This window comes from Chanos chanos, chromosome 3, assembly GCF_902362185.1.
Source record: "Chanos chanos chromosome 3, fChaCha1.1, whole genome shotgun sequence".
Classification (NCBI taxonomy): domain Eukaryota; kingdom Metazoa; phylum Chordata; class Actinopteri; order Gonorynchiformes; family Chanidae; genus Chanos; species Chanos chanos.
This window is the reverse complement of record NC_044497.1, coordinates 49,263,761-49,283,406: the sequence shown is the minus strand read 5'-3', so window position 1 is coordinate 49,283,406 and position 19,646 is coordinate 49,263,761. Positions and strand designations below refer to the sequence as shown.

Here is a 19,646-nt window from a genome sequence, read left to right as displayed (position 1 = left end):
TAGTCATTCTCTCAGAAATCGAAATCAGCAGACATACAAACAAACATGTTCACACCCCTGAGAGTCAGCCAACTGACAAGGTCCCCCTATACTGCCAAAAGCAACTCTCATAGGCACAAACACATACAGGCATGCCAGAGGCATAGTACAAGAAGGAAAGGGGGAAAAAATGTTTTAGCAAGGTGCTAACATGGAGCTGAGGTAATAGAAACACACTGCCCCCTAATGGCCAGTGAGTGTAATGCATCTAAAAGTGAGCGGTTGGTTTATCTTCTCGCTTCCAAACTCAGGTTTACCTTTGTCTGGTTCAGCTGAGCTCTTCAGTTTCTGAAGAAGACTGTACAAAATTTATTTTCTAAATCCAAATTTGCTGAGGAAATACATAAAGTTCAGTTACCTGAGTGAGGTTTGTCATTTGCTACTTAATTCTGGCATTGTATGTGTACATCTTAAACAAAGGTTTGGCTGTTAAATCTGTTTTCAGGTAATTTGTGTGTAATTTACAATGGTGGCATAATTACTGAGTTACTATGAGGACCAAGGTAAATCTGGGAAGTCTTGACACTAAAGACAAAAGGGCAGAGAGAGAGAGAGAGAGAGAGAGAGAGAGAAGGAGAGAGAAAGAGAGAGAAAGAGAGAGAGAGAGAGAGAGAGAGAGAGAGAGAGAGAGAGAGAGAGAGAGAGAGAGAGAGAGAGAATGTGCATATGTATGTTTGTTTTTGTGTGTTGTGTATTTTTGCAGGTTCTAGAGAATAAAGCACAACAGTCAGTGAGAATATCTGTCATGGGGTGTATGTGTGTGTTTGGCAGTGGTATTTTAGGGTGGGAGAGAGGAAGCATACTGTATTGGTTAAGACTTCCAGACTGTTATTTTCCAAGGAGGAAAGAGGCACAGATTTTGCAGTGAAGGGCTGATAAGAGGATGCAGTGGCTATGTGTGAAAGGTTAGTGTCTCTCTGGTTCACTTGTGACAGACCATAAGCCCTCTTAACACAATATGTTTTCCTTCTCCCTCTCTCTCTCTCTCTCTCTCTCTCTCTCTCTCACACACACACACACACACACACACACAGAGGGGGGTGTGGTTTAGAGTTTAAGGTGTTAAGCCCTTTCAACTGAACATGTGTTCTCTCTGTCTCTGACACACACACACACACACACACACTCAAACTTACACTGAAGGGTGTGTGTGTGTGTGTGTGTGTGTAGGTGTGTAAAGGGTTAATGTGCCCCCCCCCCCACCCCCCACCTGATTCCTGCTGTGCTCTCTGCTGCTCTGTCTCGGCCCATTACACTCGCTGTAGCACAGCAATATGGCGCCATCAATTACAGCAGCCCTGCACTGCCATCAATACAAAACGCAGAGGGAGAGAAGACGCACAGCCACATAAACACGACAAACGGCCACATTAAAACCTCCAGCTCACCTCTCTCTCACTCTCTCGCTCACTCAGGCTCAACCTCTCGCTCTCTTTCAATCTACCTCTCCTCGACCTCGCTCCAGCTCTCTGCTCTCGTTTTTCTCTCTCTCTCTCTCTCTCTCTCTCTCTCTCTCCCTCCCTCCCTCCCTCCCACCCCTGCAGCTCCAGCAGCCTCTCTCTATTTCTCCCTCTCAATCCAACAAACCACAGTCTCTCTTCGTACTTTACTCTGCAGTTCTACACATTCCCTCTCCCTGTCCCTCTATCCCTGCATTTTCTCTTGTGTGTTGTGTTTCAGTTTCTTACTGTCCATCTACTCTTTCACTTTCTTCCAAACCTATAACCTGGCAATGTATATCTCCACTCAGAGGTTCAATCAGTCCCTCAGGCGACAGAGTAGGGGTTAATAACCTTTCCTCCTGTCCACTTTATTCCTCTAAACCCCCTGCTGTGCGTGAACACATAAACACACATAAACAGATCGATGCACAAATATGTCCATCAGTGTCTTAACACAGTCTACACACACATACGACAAAGTTGTGTTTCCTCTTATTCATATGTGCAAATGCATACACAGACCCACAAACACAAAGCTAAAGGAATAAATTCACTCTCAAGAAGCCCTCCATCTTTTCATCCATCCACCTACACACACAAGCCTTTATATAAATGGACTAATATTCTGAAGTACCACTTTAACTTGTCAGGTGTAATTATACGATGAGGTTATTTAATGTTAAATTGCATCTGTTTGTATTAAGGGCTCCAAAGACAATAATACTCGGTAATGCTGTGTTATGATTCTCATGCAGTGGTAGTGCCATCTTGTGGTACAACACTGTATTGCCCACAGTTTTCATCAGCTAGAGTTTGACGCTCCACTAAAGACTGAAAGAAATGAAAAGGGAAAAAAAAAAACTTGCATGGGTGGAAAATAAAGGAAACTTGTTTTTTCCTATTTTCTTTTCTTTTCTTTTCTTTTCTTTTCTTTTCTTCTTGTGAGATGAACAGCTTTAACATACAAAATACTCAGCATTTTGAAGGAGATATTACCACATATTTGGTGGCTGGAAAAATGACTGCTGTGAAGTGAATGAAGAATGAATTTGCTATCTCTGACTGGCACTGAAAAAGTGAAAAGCCTGTCTCAAACTTTAATATTTATTTATTTCATGTATATCTATTGCAGTGTGTCTATTTCGAATACCATTCCAAAAACTAACTTAACAATAACTGTTAATAAAAATATTTCTACAATGTCTTATTGACCTTACTCATTGTAAAGAGTGCTTCTTTTTTTTTTTCTTTTGCCCAGTAGTCTCATTCAAAATCCACTGACATTTTAAGCAAACTGAATGACAGGGACATCAAGACAATGGCACTGTTTAGCTTTATTCAACACAAGGCATACAATAATGATGCAGCTTAACAGTACGCAATCATTCCACTGCATGAAGCAACAGATACCAGAGCTTTCTGGGAATTTGAAAGATAATTACAATTTTGTATTATTTATCACAATACCAAATGAAATAATAGTACTGCAAACATTTGCCTTGATTTTACGTGACTGTCAGCATCCCTCTGTTGGATGGGCAATATGACTGGAGAAGGATAAAATATTATAATAGGTTGTCAATATAATGGCAGCAAGGTCACATAGCTCAAGTGAAGTGCAGGTACTTAATGTCTAACCTTCGCCTCCTGTCTTTGAAATAACATTAGGAAGGTCACTGCATTTATTGTTATAGAGTCAAGTAGAGTCATTCTCTTATGCATTGTTCCTGACCCTGCACATGGTGCTTTTTCACAGACTACAGCTACAGTTGTTGACCTTCTGAGGTCAAGGAGATGTCATTACCCTTTAAACAGCAGACAAGCAAAATTTTCCTCTGCTGACACTGATCTTGGTGTGTAAAAACGAAAAATTTAAATTTAAATTTAAATTAATTACAAAAATTTAAATTTAAAATTTAATCACTTTTAGGAACTTTATTTTGCTCACAAAAATGCTGACATAAGGCGGACCCTGTTTACATAAGCTTGGCTTATATAATGCATATCACACACAATGCCGTGGTGTAGAATTGCAATGCTTTGCAATGTCCGTTCGACAATTTTGCAAAAACAAACAATACACTTTTCACTATTTACAGTGGAAGTTCATTTAAACAAAGCAGGATGGAAAAGTCTGACAGAATTCATTTGTCCTGATGATAAAACCACAACACCATAATCATAAATGTTGATCACATCATCAAAAAAAGAATGGAAATTCCTGGACACTGAGACATCTATCTTCTAAAACAAGGTAAAGGCTCTTGGGGTGACAGTTTTGGTTAATACAGAGATGGGTTTTTGTTAAAGTTCTGTACAGACAGATCCATCTACAGAACACTTCTACACACATCTGAAAAGTCTGCTCTCCCAATCCAGAAATGCTGACTTCTCCTGGACTCCTCAAGCAATTACTGTGCACTGCTGAAATCTTTCATATAAGCACTTAAACAGGCAGAACTCTGAAACAGGAAGAGACAAAGGTTGCTGGACACCCCCCCCCCTTTTTAAATTATTCAACACACAAAAATCAGTAATTCACTGATGAATGGATCCCTCTTCAGAAGCCATCAGAAGACCAGGAGAAGAAAACAATAAAAGGACAAGTCTTCTCAGGATGGAGATGTATTTTAGGGATGAAGTAGACCATTTTCTTGCTCGTCAACACTGGCCTGCACCAGACTTCACCAAAGTGCAGTTTAAAATAGGTTTTGAGTGCATTGCTGATCCGGGGACAAATTATTCCTCTTAATCATAACCCTCGATCAGTTGTTAAAGTGTAAATACATTGTTGCAGAGTTTGCTCTGCAGGCTCTGTTTATTTACAGGTTTAACTGGAGGTAAGCTGGGAGGATGAGCTGCTACTGCCAGAACTCTTGGCACTCTTCTGCCCCCTGGTGGCACTAGTCTGTCGTGGGACCCGCTGGCTGGAGCCATCCCGGCCGGACTTCTCCCCATGTCCTGTCCCCCCTTTACTGCGCACTAATCCATAAACAGACAGACAAAAACATATATGAGTATACAGGCCAAGAAAATGATATACAATGTTAATACATATGCAGGTGCATGCATCACTGAAATCAACTGGAAATTCAGTGCATTATCAAACCTCTTTCAGTCATAATGAGTACATCTTTCATTTCATTTCACAAATTAGTTTGGTACAAAATAAATAGATAAATAAAACAAGAGGTACACCACACTATCAGTTCATAAACATACAATGGGTGAAACAAAAACAATGGAGTGACAGACAACCACTTACCTGAATACATGACAAACCTGTTAAATGCCAAATGCCAGTCAGCAAATCCAAGTCTATGCTAATGAGAGCATGCTAATACAAGCTGCATGGACCAGTGACAATGACGGAATGAAACTAAAGGTCCTTCAGTGGCAACAGGGAGACAAAAGAATATCCATGCTTCATTTTTGGACAGAGCTGTAGGCTATGGCATGACTGGGGCTTACATTGCCATAGTTTTCTTAGAGATGGCTAAACAGCAGGTTTAACTTCTACCCTGTTAACAATGTAAGATTTTCAAGTTAGTCAGATATCAGGCACTCACGTCTGCTCCATCACTGCCCCTGACAAACCTCACTCACTTCCATAAACACAAAAGTATTATAAACCATGATGTTTAGACCAGAGACAGATTAAGATCCAGGTTTTTTAAAAAAAAATAATGGGTAACAATAATGGAAAGAGGCCTGAAAAGACTCTGGATTATTGCATATAAAGCCCTTTTCCCTTTTCTGTTCCACCCACCCAATAATCACTGCTCACTGAAGCACCTAGACGTTAATAAGGGTGCACATTCAAGATACTCCTGATCCTCTGTTTGTGCTAGTAAGTACAAAACACACACACACACGTCAGAGGACCAGCTGGGAGTGAGAGAAAGAATGTGCTAAGGGAGGAGAGAGCTGAACAGAAGTGAAGAGGAAAAAAAAAAAAACTATAGGCAGAGTATGAGAGAGAGTCACCTAGAAATGAGAATCCTTGAATGAAATGGAGAACAATGACACAGGACAAAAATAAACCAGAAGGAAAAGTCAATCTCAGACAGGACGAGAGAGGAAGAGGAGAGAGAAAGAGGGAGCGAGGGAAGACCTTGAGAGAGTGGAGAACTCGTGTCAGATGTGCCGTAGACCACTATCTTAGCCCCTCCCCTGGCAGGGCGTGCAGCGGGAGTGGATGGGGTAGGGTGTGGGGTGGGATTTTTAGTGCTCTTTCCAGTAACTACAGAGTCATCCTCTTCACGGGGGGGAGGGGAGACACCCACAAAAACAGACAGAGAGTACATAAACACATCATACACACAGGAGAAGAAACATGAAAGAGGTATTAGTGAATAGATTCAGTGTGCACTGAGACTTAAGTAGCTTGTCGGTGAGTCATCGTGGATTTTAATTTGGTGCTATGAAACTTGGAAGTAATAGCTAGTAATCGCAAGTTGAATTGTAATGTGTTACTCTGAATACTTTAGTCCAGCTGCACACAAAAGCTGACCAGCAAACTAGCATCGGTCTGGACAGAGAAGGCTCTGTTTAGATATAATACAGCTCATTGACCTGGACTTGTGAGTCTGCCCCTATATGGTACAGCTCATTGTGTCAAAGCACATACTGATACTTCCTGATACAAACAGAGGCTGAGGTGCAATAAGCCACAAGATGCATAAATGTGATTCATCCAGAACATTCTAATGCTCTGAATCTGCCGAATATCTCATAGCTGCTTCATAATCGTCCTGCTGAGGCCACCGATGTGTGATGCCTTAATTAATTACAAAACTATGCAGGACCTCAAACCCAAAGAGTAAATGACTGCTTTCAGTTAAAAGCTGGTGGAAAAATTAAACAACATTTCCCATCAGCCAATGCTGAATGCTTATAATGGAAGAAAGAGGAGGTAAAGGGGTGAAACTTTGCCTGAGCTCAGGGTGGGAGAAAAGCAAAAGTCATGCCATACACAGGGAAAGACCTACTGTGGGGTATAAAAAAATGGGAGGGTACTGTGGTTGTCAGGCAGCGAGCATTGGGCTTGGTGACTGTTTTCACTGATTTAACAGCAGTATGTGTAGCCTCACATTGTCACTGTCACGGTGATCTAAGCAGACGCAAGAGTATTAAACATCCTTAGCAGTAGATGCAAGAGTATTAAACATCATTAACTGTCTCCATCCCAAATATAGCAGCTGACCTCCCTACTTGTGTCTTATCAAGCACAGTTAGGAGGCATAATGACTTAACTTCAAAATACAGACAGTATTAAAATGCATATCGTTAAAATCACGGTCATATTTCAGTATTACACTTCATGGGTTGAATTGTCCAGGCTTAAGCCATAATGCTGCAACTCCTTGACTTTCTACCTTACAGCAACAGTCATAAACTGTCCTAAAATAATGCACATAGCTGCAAAGGCTGACGTGTTTGGGTATTCCTGATCTGTTTTGATGAGTCGGAGATCCAGCAATTATGTTCAGTCGAGTAACCAGATCAAATACAAGAAGAATCCATATGGTGATAGGATCTGTGGGTGAGTAACAGACTCAACTCATTCTACCATATAATTTCATATAAACCTCTGTGCTCACAAGCAACAAACTTGATTAGATCCATAATCGTGGTAGCAAACTATGATAGTACACACGACCTCAGAGACAAACAACAGTGCATCTGAATGTTGTCTGTACCGTTTAACCTGGTCTTGAAGGCTTTTTTCTAATGTAAGGATGGATTCTTGCTTTGTAGGACTGACCTTTGGATTCAGTGGGGGCTGTGGTGGAGTGAGATGCAGTAGAAGTGTCACCAGTGGATGTGTCTGTGATCCTTTGGCCCGCACACATTGCCTTTAAGGTCTGGAAGACGGCTAGCGGAGCAACGTTCATCTTCAAAAGATCCACTATGATCCTGTGGTTTCAGGAAAAATCATTTGATAAACTGTCACCACAAACATTAAATCTCAATACCCAAGTAAACAACACAGTGTTTCGGGCACTCTTGAACCTGCTGTAAACCAAAACTACACTGCGTTTGCTTGCCTGTATACTTACTTAAAGACCTCCTGATCCATGACAATACCCGCGGCTTGTGTGAGCTCAAAGAGTTCAGTCTCTTCTGCGTTTAGGACTTTTTTCTTCTTTATGCTGTATTTCTGTACATTTCCGCTGACCGTGACACCCAAGGCAGGCGAGTCCGGTGCGGTGGGCATCGGGTTGGTTTGCGCTGAGTGAGACATAACTGGAAAACCGTCGTAACAAAAGGTTGGTCGAGATGGAACACCGAGTAACTAATGACTTACTAGGTCATTTCTCTAAAGCAAACATTTTATTTCGCACCAAATCAGAACTTGACGAGAGCTGAAATTAAACGGATACCCCATAGTGGAAGTAGGGCTTACCGCGTATTTGCGAACCGCTTTAGCAACGACAGCTAATGCATTCTGCCTCAGAAAGCCTTTTTCTACTGCATTCAAGCATCTGTAAACATATCAAAAATCTTAAATAAAACTTCATTACTCACCTAAAATTCCACTGGGCAAATACACTAGGTGCAATTACTCTTTCTACACAGCCTCAAAAGACACCAGAAATGTACATGACAAGCATGTTGATGACGTCAAAAACCAAACCGACGCCTAAAGATGGCGTCACAGCACAACGAACTTCAGAATTTTCATTGACGAATTCAGTTTTATTTCTGTGTTTTGGCATAACACATTTAAGGCATATATCTACAACCAGCAAGTAGATTTTTATACATCACTCATACAAAATATAAATTCAGATTCAAGTTCAAGCTGCTATTCCTTAAATACCTCCGGGAGAAAAGCAATAAAGAGTTTGCCTTTGAGGGGAATGAAGTTGAAAGCATCCAATACAAACGATTTGAAATTCACTTTGTTTCTTCCATTTAAAAATGGACAGATTGAAAGACTGCTAATACTGATTAATCCTCTCATATAAAGAAAATGTAACTTTATATGGAGATTCCAATTTGGTCCCAGTCACTCTCATGATTCAGACAAACTGAGCTGCCTAAACAACAGATGTAAAATAGAACGTTCATCAGATTACAAATCTGGTATGATTAGATACACATTTAGCTTAAAGAAAATGGGACAGGCTACATCATCAGCCAGAAATTTTATGCTCCTCTGTGGTACTCAGTAGCAGCTGCACTATTGGTATGAAATGCACCCTAGAGACAGTCAGTAAGAAGATATATAGGTGAGAAATAAAATGGGAAAATAAACAATGTTAATGAGTTTGTGCTGAGAAGTGAAGTCAGAGGGGGGAAAAGGAAAGAAAAAAAAAGGAATGGCTAAAGCAATACACTGTACGTATACAATTCTGATTGTCTGCTAAGTCTCAGCTGACACGCTGCACTTTGTTATCACTTGTTTCCCCTGACTCATCGTCAGAGGCGCGTTTCCGCAATGACGATGGTGGCGCTGTCCCGTCCACTTCCTCCAGGGCCTCAGACGCGTTGTAAGAGGTCTCAGTCACGGCTGTGTCCAAATTAGGCCTGTCCAGACTGGGCAGAGTTTCTGCCTGTATGGAATCCAGTTCTACAAGCTCCGTTTTAAGGTTCTCCTGTGCCGACTCCAACTGCATCTCCACTATCTCCAGCGTTGTTAGAGCGCCCCCTACCGATTCCTGAACCTCCGTCTCTGCCCCTGACCCATCTTGGTCTGGCCCTGCTTGGTCTGCACTTATCTCCAGCACCCCTGTGTGGCCGTTGAGTGGTAGAGCCTCAGTCTGACACAGAAGCTCCTTCCTCAGAGATGCCAGCTGTGTCAGCAGCAGCTCTTTGTGCTGGGCCTCTAAACTCTCCAGCTGCAACACAAATGTTTGGCTTAGATTCAGAGTAATAATACGGTCATAATCGAACAAAAACGTTCATACCACTGCGATGCCAGTAACGTTACAGCACGTTCAGCAGGGCTCAAAGAAATAGAGACAAAATATTTAGAGAAACAAAACACTTGAATGCCTTAATGGTCCCGTTAATCCAAAAGTCCAACATTTGGTCACTTTTCCTTTGGTCAGCCAACACATAATATCAGAATCTGACAGCGAGAAGAGCTGATTATAAATTAAGATCTTCATTCATTCCCTCCCTGACAAAACAGAACGTAAGGCCTCAACAGATCAAAGTCACATTGCAGAAAGAAGATCCCACCAACCAGTAAGCAAAAATTCACATCTGTATTTACACAGAATAGCCCAGACATGAATATAAACACAGGCACAGAATACTCACGAGTTTGGCCACATTGTCCTGGTTACTCTCGGGAGATCTGTACAGCTGTAGCTCCTCAAACATCTTCACATTAGAGCGAACCAGGCTTGCAACCTTAATGAGACAGAAGAGGAGCAGCATAGTTATCTCAGAGCTGGGCTGCTGATGATACATCCACACATAAACATGATTTGTTTATTGACAGAATTAGTTTTTCATAGGTGTTCAATTATTCACATGCTTATTATGCACTTGACTGGAACAATTGAATAATGGACACAAGATATTGGTCCAGCAAACTTAAACTTATGTAATGAATTTACAAACTAGCACATTTCTCCAACACCAGCATAAATACACACACACACACACACACACACACACATACACACACGCACACACGCACACACACACACAGACACACACAGACAGACAGACAAACACACCTGGTCTTTGAGTTGTTGTATCTCAGCCCGGAGCCTCCTCTCCACACTGTCTTTCTCCTGACGTAGAATCTCATTCTGCTGATGGAGTTCAATGAGCTGTTTCTGCAGCAGCAGGGTCTGCTCTGTACCTTCCCTGGCCTGCAACACCGCATCACAGTAAGACAGAGGTCAGAGGCCTGACAGGTCCCACTGCATTCAAACCACACACCATACATTAGGTGCTGTGTGGTTTGGCATAAATTAGATGCATTTGTCATCCCCACAACTCTTAGGCGAACAATCAGGAACCAGTTGGTCATCTTCTAAATATAACTACAACTCATTAAAATGCAACTACACAGAAATCTTTCATTAGAAGGCCCACATTTTTCATTCTCAGTTTGCTCTCTACATTCTAATTACACTAGTGAAAGAGATGAATGTTTATCCATATCATCATGTAAGCTTATTAAAGGGACATGAAGAGGACATTCATCTTTGTTGATATAAAGGGCCATTTTGACTATTACTTTCTAGTAATCACATCACTGACATGATGTTTAAATACATTGTTTCAGCAGAACAATATTTACCAATGTTTCTGTTGCTTATATTTTGAATTCTATCAGATCTATGAAATGGGGGTTCAGTACCTGTTCAGTGATGAATCCAGTAGTCTCCTCATATATCAGATTCCCACCCTGAACATCAGGGTCCATGAGAACTAGCGTCTGTGTCTGTTCTGATGCATGTTGGGAGGATCCTACCTCTTCCTCTGCACCCAATGACATCCCATTACTTGCATTGCTATGCTTGAGACAGAAACATCAAGTCATTAATGCAAACAAACAAGCACAAAAAACCAACCAAACAAACAAACAAAAAAAACACCAACAAAAAACCCCAAAAAGAAACAAGAAACAAATCCAAGATAAGAAATTCTAAATATTTAAGTACTAATGACAAAGAGTAAATACTTAAATCTAATCCATAATAGAAAACAATCTTAAGTGTTATATATGTTACTGGACTGAAAAAAGGTAATCCTGATAAATGAAGAAGTCTATGTATGGGTCAAAGAAGCTCCAAAGCACAGTTTTGAAAGCTCCAGGGGCCAGCAGGTGGTTTACCTTTGGTTCCACTGTGAGTAAGGTTTCAGTGCTAGTGGTTGTAGTCAGAACAGGATGGGTAAGAACTGAACCAATGGCTGCGCTATCTCCAGCACTGCCCAGGTTCACTGCCAGCCCACTGTAAGCTTTCGGATGGGCCTCTGGGCTCTGGTCATAATATTGCCTACAGTTCACCTCCTGAGAGCAAGCAAGCAGAGCAGAAACAAAAAAACAATGAGTAAGAAAATAAAGATTCCACCACAGCAGACCACTTTGGTACATAAAAGCAAGGGGACAAAAAGTCCCAAAACCTTCATTAGTACAGAGTACCACACAGCCAGATGTGTGTGGTGTTAACTATCTTCACAGAGAACAACTCTGGAAAACAAATTTTCAAGACAAATTAAGGAATGTAGTGTTAGGGAGTGATGGGCGTGGTGACTGACAGGTGTGGTGATCAGGTATTTTTCTTACCTGTGTGACCTGGATCTGAAAGGTAGTGTGGGGGTTGCGAAAGTGTGTCTTATAGTGTTTGATGGCTTCATCCCTGCGGTTGAAGCCATTTCGGCAACGGTAGCAATGCCAGTGAGCGCCTTTAAATCTCTTCTCCCCTTTAATGGTGCCAACAATCTCACAATGGTTACAACAACGCAACACCTTCAAGCCTGAAACAGACACAGTTCCACGTTCAATGGTGGAGACGCTCTCTAATGCTGTCTTAACTACTTGTTGAAGAGAAACAGTCTTAACCTAATCCGAGTCACGGATTAAGGACAGACAATGAGTATGATCATCACCTCCTCCACAATGTAACCTCTTGATCTAGTAATTGTATAAGAACATATGGAACAGCTTGAAGGAACCACAAAACTATACAGTATAGACAAGATTTTTAACATTGCCCGTCTGTCTGCAACTCACCAGCAAAATCAATTCCCTTGTCCACATGTTTAATACGGTAGTGTGCCCGCAAAATAACTGGGTCCTGATAAGCCTCTGCCACACTGCACAGGGGGCAGTGCATGTGGACGCCTTTTTCCCGGCCTGCACATTTCTCATCTTGGCACAGCACTGGGGTGTAAGTGTGCTCTGAGCCTTTGACTCGGACAGAAGGATGAGCCTGAAAAAGTAGGGATGGGAAGAGAGACTGAGTTGTTTTCAATGAAACATTCAACAAAATCAAGAAAGAATGCACACTGTTAATCAGAACCTCTAACAACGTGTAGCTCTTTTCCAATTACTACTACGTTGTCGTCTGCACTGCGTTCTGTCGGGGCAGGCAATAACGTTTATACTAATCCCTAGTGGTAAACATGCGTACTACACTTTAAAGAGAACGGCTTAGTAACTTGGCCTTACTCATGACTTGTTTCTTGAAATATGGTTCTGTATATTTCGAATGATCTAAATCAGCGGTTGGTAAGAAACGGTTACTGTCACCAGTTTGACTGAATTTCTCAGTGAAAACGACTTCTCTGACTATAGTTGATGATGGACAACAGTTGCTGTGTTTACATACTTGTGGATATCGAACAGCTAGGTAGTTAGCATTTGAAGCTAAACAGTAAGTCGCTATACAACGGCCTTATAGTTGGACAGGCTGCAGATCTGATAACAGCGTTCACAATGCTCTTACTCTAAACTACATCGCTAAGAAATACCCGAAAACTGATCCACGACCAGCTGCTACATGCAAAATGCACCAACTGTACACAAGCCAGAGCCACCAAGCTAGTGGCTAGTTAGCCAGCCAACATACAGTTTAAGTTCCATACAGAGTAAGTCAGCTGGCTATGTTATGTACTCACAACAAAAGCAGCCATTTCTGTCCTGGCAGCAGAAGCACAATACAAAAGCTGGGATCAACCGGCGTAGTTTAAGTTCGTGGAACCCTGCCCATCTTCAGAACAATTTTGCGGTGTTCGTCATTTGTGTACACACATTCACCTGCGAGAACCTGAAGTGCAGATATACGTGCGAACGTCATTGCTCAACATAAATTTATTTCATTGGCTAAACCATATCATGATTTTATTCTTAGCCAATCACCGTATCCATCGCTGAGATAATAAAGGCAGCACTAAAGCCTTCAGGATCCAGTTGTCTGCGAGCTCGCAAATCAATTTTGGCAGCAAAACTGTTGACTGTTTACAATAATCGAATATCAGGAATAATTTAAGAATTTCTGAAGTAATTTCGAGTAGCTCTAATCTGTAACTATCTGTGCTGTCATAAAACAGTTTCTATCAACGTATCAAACTTTATTGATTCTTCCATAGATTACTTCACAGTTAAGTGGTCACTCAGACGAGGGTCCATTGTACACTTTTAGCTGTTGGTGTGCTCCAGGCCAGCAAGGGGACATTTGAGATGACTGAAAAAATGCCCCAGCAACAAGGTTAAACACACACACACACACACACGTGCGCGCGCTGAATTTGGACTGTATTTGCTATCAGTTCCAAGTTGTTTCCTAGTCCTAGTCCAAGACCAACATATTCACATGCAATACAGTGATAGCTATAAAATACTCTGATTTTGCTTGTGCGTCCATCATGAAGATATACTGATATTAATTAAAGATTAATATATCACAAATAAACAAATTGTCATATTGAGAGATAGCACCTTTGTTAGTGAGTAAGGCATCATAGCTAAAAGATAGCATATTCAACCTCTGTTGTGGTTTTATACCTGTCGACCTGTCTATGCCAGGCCCTGAACCACTAGGACCTTTACGTAGACCCTTTCCTCTGGGTCCTGTCCTTTTACTGCTGCTTATTCTCTCCATGTTTGGTCCTCAGCTTTAGCAGTGGTCCACAAAGACCACTGATGTCTTAGTTTTTTTTAGAAGAAATATTGGTGTCTTCATATTATTAGAGTGCTTCATAACCTTAGTCCTGTTATATTCCTGGGTTTTCCTTTTTCAAACTGTGTCTTTTGAACATTAGGTCTTCATTCTTTTATTGACTGGCTTGCTGTTGATACTTGCCTAGGAGATGTGTTTCCTTCTCATAAAAAATCCAGAATGCCAAATAATCCATTTTAAGTTAATAAATGAAGCACATACACCAGCACTCTTATCCATAAAATGAAATGACAACCTCATCCTAATTTTTAGATCTGCTGGGATTTCTCTACACATGTTCACGGTGGCTTTGGGGCCATATGGAAAACAAATCTTTTGGTCTACTTCATTTTCCTGAGATCCTATTCTTTTTCTGCTAAACAATATGATCTAACACTTTCTGTGCATATGTGCATGTGTTATGAGGCTGCTTTTCTGGTGGACATTCTAGAACCAATAAGGACAATAGAGTTTGTATTATGTTATGACCTACACAGGTGCATGAGTCAGTCAAAGGTCTCCTATTTTTATTTCCTATTTTTTGTTTGGGGGGGGCGGGGGCATGTCTTGGCAAGTTTGCATAGTTGTACACCTTTGTAACCCATAACCTTGTTCAGTCAAAGAGTTTGTTCACTTGGCACCCTTAAACATTTGATCAGACTAATTGGGCATCAAGGGGGGGGGGGGTGCACATTGTCTTAAAATTACTGTATTACCTTAATACATGTGTTTCATTTTTCCCCTTTTACCAGAAGAAAGAATTAAGACACGGACACGTGTCATTTTACAATTTGGTTTCCTCGTAGTCAGCTTAGTCAGCTACCGAGCTGTCTGATTTGACTGTTGTTATGCCAATTGAATTCTGTAAATAATATGAAAAACTGGTAGAGAAATATATTTCAAATCTTGACTTGACAGTGCGTTTACATCTAACCCGATGAATAAAATGAGTGTTGCCGAGGTCTGATTCAGAGGATAGTTCCAAATCAAGAATTGCGTCACCCGCGTCACTTCATGTACCCTGTTGAATATTTCTACAGCTCAACTTTTTGTGCTGAAGTGCGTGCGTGAATTAACTGGTTTAAATTAGAATGCTTTGATTTTTATAACAGTTATGGGAATTGTTGCGGGCCACATCAGAACACTTACTGACCCCACCGTATCCACCCTTTGTTGAATGTAATAGCCCATTTACGCCTAATAAATCGTATACCCTGTAACTTTTTATTTTACTCTACTTCACTGACAAGTGGACTGGCACTAGATGGGGCTACTCCGACATAGCTGTATTTCTTATTTAAAAAAATAAAATAAGATTTGGTGCAATAGCAAAAGACACTCAGACCACTGCCTGACCCTCGCACTAAACTGCTATAAACACATACATCACTGTGTAGCCTAATCCTGTGTGGAATAAGTATTCCTGAAATAAGTTTGAACCTAACATTGTATGCTGTACATAAAATGTATGCGTTTTAGTACTGGTGTGATTGATAAGTGGCGAATGTACTTTGTGTATTTATGAAAAGAAATCGGAGTTACATTAAAAAGCGTGTAGGTGAGACATTGATATCAACGGGAAATTGCCAATATTTTCGTTTCATGACACGTAACAAGACCATCCAGTTATTTGTAGAGTCATCATGATTTGACATAGGTGAAAAAATCTGTCGTCTTATACGTCAGGGGATGTAGCTCAGTGGTAGAGCGCATGCTTTGCATGTATGAGGCCCCGGGTTCAATCCCCGGCATCTCCAGCTGGTTCTTTTCCACCCTATCATTCGTAACCTGTTATGTACAACCTTAACGACTCGGTTACAGATACATAAAAACGTGTTTTGTAGATGTTTCAGCCATGTTTTCTATTTTGTTTAATTTTAATACTTAGTTAACACCACTGTAATACTTGGTCACACCACTAGAGGTTCCACAATCTCCCCTTAAAAGATTTTTTGCGCGTTTATTCAAATAAAATGAATTACAATAGATACGGTACAATTTCAGTTAAACAGACACAAGAGTGCTGTAAATCACAATAAAAAGACTGATCTTCTTCATTGCTGTTACCACCACAGTTGCCCATGTTACCTTTCATTTTATTTTTCATACTGTGATTGGAGACAGGGGCAGTGAGTAGACTGTTATTGTGTCGTGTTTGAATCGGATCAGATACACTGACCACAAAAAAAGGCAAAAAAAAAAGGTAATCATGTATTCTGATTTCCTTTGTATTTGTTCTTCAACATCTCTCAGGAAGCAGTGGCTGTAAGTGAGAGAGAAAGAAAAATCAAAGAGGTGTGATAAATAGCACCGATTACTTTTCCCATGTTATTTTTCTCATTTGTCGAATCTGTGTTCTCCCTATGTAGCTTTGACAAAAATGTTTTCAGTGACCTCCTATTTGCACATTTAAAATAAATTTTAAGCATCTTCCCTGTTTATTTTATTGTTTTTGGGGTTGTTTTTTTTTGTCTTTACTCACTGTAACAGACTCCTCCTGGTTGCACTGTGGTCTCTGCCACTTCTGATTGGACAGAATTTTCAGGACCACTAATCCAAAAGCAATTATGAGAATGCCTAGTGAGTTAGCAAACAGCGCCTCAGCAGGCAAAGCAGAGTATGCCTCTTCACTGCTTCCATTTCTGCCGTTTCTGTTGAGAAGAAGTATGACTCTTTGTTTCATGAAATCTACAAACATAGTTAAATCCAAGTAATAGCCAACATAGGAAATGTGAGCCAAACACTTGAATAATATGAGATGAATATGAATATGAGATGCAGATGAATAATATATACAGACACTGAAAACAGATAAATAAACAAAAATCATTCAGAGCTCTTGATTGTATGGTTGTGCGTATTAGCAGACATGACAGAAGAAGGGGAACACTCACAGTGTCAGAATGAGTTTTTCATTGATACCGGAGATACAGGAAATCAAACTGAGGATGAAAATGGCGTGGCCCATCCAAACATGGACAGGTTTGAAGAGTGCTCTGAATGGCACAGGGGAGCAGGGGAATAGAAAGGCTCCTAGTCCCAAAACCCACTTAGCAAGGAGAACAGGAACAGAGAGTTGGTTTAAAAATAACAAGTAACGAAAAGCGAAAGATGGAAAACCTTCTAGAAATGGAATAAGTGCCTTCATGCTGTACCTGCACAGTAAAAAGGACTGTTGTACTGATACCCAGCCAGCTGTGCAATGAGTAGAGGTCAGGGATGTTGTTAGCATGGTGGAAATCAAAAACAGCACATAGGCCCAGGATGGAGAAAAACATGGCCATGAGCAGTTCAAGAGCATGCAGTAGCTTCCAGGGCTGCTTGGTCTGCCCCCAGGTTAGAGGAATACGGTAAAGGACCACAGCTATAGGAGAAAGAAGCATGGAAATCCAAAGACTACATTACTATCATATACATGGAAAATGACAAAATCACAAGTCAAAAGTTTCTTCCTCAGACACATTCACTCCTACAATGTGAACACCAATTAAAGTATGCTGACAGAATATTCAACAACAACAGGGGCAACCGTGATTTTAAAAGTTATAGAAGCGGGCTTGGGACTGAATGGTTCGATCCCCTGGGCTGACAGGAAAAAAAGTGGGCGGGGGGAATGAATGAACAGTGCTTTCCCCTCCCTCAACATGCACGGCTGAAGGCACCTGCAAGGCACCTAACCCAACAACTGTTCCCCAGGCGCTGTGCCCACTGCTCCAGGTGAGTGTGTGTGCTCACTGCTCCTAGTGTCTGTGTACTCATTGCTCACTGCTCCTTATGTGTGTGTGTGGCCGTTCACTGCTCTGAATGGGTTAAATGCAGACGTTCTTGGAAGATGGTGCTCTCCCCACAGTGCAACATTGCGGTACTCTCTCAGTTGTGCCTGAGAGACCTGTACGAGAATTCCAATGTCCTTGCACAGTTATGCCTGAGAAAATGGCAAATAAAGGCTTCTTCTTCTTCTTCTTCTTCTTCTTCTTCTTCTTCTTCTACTCTTCTGCTTCTTCTAACAAATAGATAAAAAAAACGCTTGCTTTGGCTTAGCTTTGGCTAGGCACAAGCAAAGAGCTGTTCTCTATTTAACTGGGAAAGAATAAAGGGCAAGTGAATGGATGTTAGGTCAGAGAGACAGATAGAGAGAGAAATAGACTGAGAGAGAGAGAGAGAGAGATAGAGATAGATAGATCGATAGATAGATAGATAGAGAGAGAGGCAGGCAAAGAACTTAACTATTTACACTGTCTAGAGCAAGCCCATTCAATTTAGTTTGTGGCCAAATCTGGCCTAAGTACAACCTACAGTGGCCCAGAGGAAGTCGCAAATTGATATGATACAACAGGTAGTTCCAGTCAAGTAATTTGATTGGACATGAGGCATCCTGTGAATGTTGACATACATGTAATATACATAACAGCTCTGGGATATTTTACCAAATAGTGTATGTCACACTATTTACATTTGCTTATTTACAGCACTGTACATAATTGTGAATATGTAAATTTAAATAGGCTGCTAAAGTTTCCTGCTGATGAACAACACTTACTTTTGAAATCTGGCCAATTTGAATTTGTAATCGAATAGCCCTGTTCTAGAGTGACATATTAAAGACATATATCTGTACGTATACGTCACTCACCATTGCCATAAAGCACCACCAGACCAGTAACCATCAGGACAGGGTGCCAATTGAACTGCAAACCTGATCCATCCCAAGCAAAACCTCCTCTCCAGCTTGCATTCCAGTAGCACACAAACACCACACAGACAAACCCAAGGGTCACACATAGCACATAGGATAAGTAGAAGAGTGGTGCTGAGCTCATCTATAACCATGTTTGTATTACAGAAAGAAAGAGAAAGAGGCATTGTTAAAAAAAAAAAAAGAGAGAGAAGAAACACAAAGTGAATAGAGTAGGTTAAAATAGTGCTCTAGCAGTAAAATAAACAATGCTAAATAATTTAAGAAAGAGTGTTCATTCATTCATTCATTCAGTCATTCAGTCATTCAGTTATATGATAAGCTTTGTTCTTATAGTCATTAGGACACAACAGGCTCTAGCATTCTGCTAACTATATACAACATCTCTGGCACAGTGTTCTATAGAACTGCTTTGTGGCAATATATTGTGTAAAGTCTTAAATACAAACGAATCTCAAATGAAGCTGAATTGAATTTTTGTGATGTTGCCACATTAATCACATATGAAATGAAAAGAAAACAAGACCTTCTACTTTTTCTTGTTTTCATGCTCACAAAGCTTACCTTTTTTATTTTTATTATTTTCTGAATCCTTCTATGGAAGTTTTTTTTTTTATGTGTCCACTCTCTTTTTCAGTATCCTCTTTGCTGCCCACTGTCTTTGAGACACAAAGTTAAATTTATGGTCGCTCCCTCTGTTCAACCTCCCCTAAGTGGGAAAGAAATGCTTCCTTTGGTGATTTCTCGGTCCACTGTTATGCATGTGTGTGTGTGTGTGTGTGTGTGTGTGTGTGTGAGGTCGTTATAAAACTTTGCTGAATCATCCTGATGACA

The 19,646-nt window shown here is 40.8% G+C and overlaps 3 protein-coding genes and 1 non-coding gene across 5 annotated transcripts; 1 reads left to right on the top strand and 3 right to left on the bottom strand.

Moving 5' to 3' along the window:
* Nucleotides 1-3,403: 3,403 nt before the first annotated feature.
* On the bottom strand, nt 3,404-8,105 carry mzt2b (mitotic spindle organizing protein 2B). Of its 2 annotated transcripts, XM_030769024.1 has the most exons (5): nt 8,013-8,105; nt 7,544-7,730; nt 7,249-7,400; nt 5,596-5,739; nt 3,404-4,463 (listed from the first exon to the last, which is right to left on the bottom strand). In XM_030769024.1, exons 2-5 carry the CDS (start codon nt 7,726-7,728, stop codon nt 4,312-4,314), a joined length of 633 nt encoding a protein of 210 aa, XP_030624884.1. In that variant the 5' UTR covers nt 7,729-7,730; nt 8,013-8,105; the 3' UTR covers nt 3,404-4,311. The 2 variants fall into 2 exon arrangements, with proteins under 2 accessions (XP_030624884.1, XP_030624885.1); XM_030769025.1 differs by lacking the exon at nt 5,596-5,739.
* Nucleotides 8,106-8,860: 755 nt separating this feature from the next.
* Nucleotides 8,861-13,153, bottom strand: LOC115807123 (uncharacterized). The gene is made up of 8 exons (XM_030767989.1): nt 13,077-13,153; nt 12,190-12,388; nt 11,743-11,933; nt 11,290-11,466; nt 10,813-10,971; nt 10,181-10,318; nt 9,756-9,848; nt 8,861-9,328 (listed from the first exon to the last, which is right to left on the bottom strand). Exons 1-8 carry the CDS (start codon nt 13,089-13,091, stop codon nt 8,861-8,863), a joined length of 1,440 nt encoding a protein of 479 aa, XP_030623849.1. The 5' UTR covers nt 13,092-13,153.
* A 2,648-nt stretch (nt 13,154-15,801) lies between these two features.
* Nucleotides 15,802-15,873, top strand: trnaa-ugc (transfer RNA alanine (anticodon UGC)). The gene has a single exon. It is a non-coding gene; the product is annotated as a tRNA-Ala (tRNA).
* Nucleotides 15,874-16,355: 482 nt separating this feature from the next.
* LOC115807120 (cytochrome b ascorbate-dependent protein 3) lies at nt 16,356-18,936 on the bottom strand. Its single transcript, XM_030767984.1, has 5 exons — nt 18,750-18,936; nt 17,272-17,480; nt 17,011-17,165; nt 16,599-16,767; nt 16,356-16,379 (listed from the first exon to the last, which is right to left on the bottom strand). The coding sequence occupies exons 1-5, from the start codon at nt 18,934-18,936 to the stop codon at nt 16,356-16,358; spliced, it is 744 nt and encodes a 247-aa protein (XP_030623844.1).
* Between the last annotated feature and the right edge of the window lie 710 nt (nt 18,937-19,646).

Coding starts and splice junctions, on each gene's coding strand:
- mzt2b (XM_030769024.1), bottom strand. CDS start 7,728: ATGTCTCACTCAGCGCAAACCAACCCGATGCCCACCGCACCGGACTCG. Junction 5,740..7,248: donor AGCCCCCACTGAATCCAAAG/GTCAGTCCTACA, acceptor CCCCCCGTGAAG/AGGATGACTCTGTAGTTACT. Junction 4,464..5,595: donor GAGTTCTCCACTCTCTCAAG/GTCTTCCCTCGC, acceptor TTTATGGATTAG/TGCGCAGTAAAGGGGGGACA.
- LOC115807123 (XM_030767989.1), bottom strand. Junction 11,934..12,189: donor CAAGGGAATTGATTTTGCTG/GTGAGTTGCAGA, acceptor TGTCTGTTTCAG/GCTTGAAGGTGTTGCGTTGT. Junction 9,849..10,180: donor TACAACAACTCAAAGACCAG/GTGTGTTTGTCT, acceptor TGTCTCATTAAG/GTTGCAAGCCTGGTTCGCTC.
- LOC115807120 (XM_030767984.1), bottom strand. CDS start 18,936: ATGAGCTCAGCACCACTCTTCTACTTATCCTATGTGCTATGTGTGACC. Junction 17,166..17,271: donor CAGTCCTTTTTACTGTGCAG/GTACAGCATGAA, acceptor CTCCTTGCTAAG/TGGGTTTTGGGACTAGGAGC. Junction 16,380..16,598: donor ACCAGGAGGAGTCTGTTACA/GTGAGTAAAGAC, acceptor TCTCACTTACAG/CCACTGCTTCCTGAGAGATG.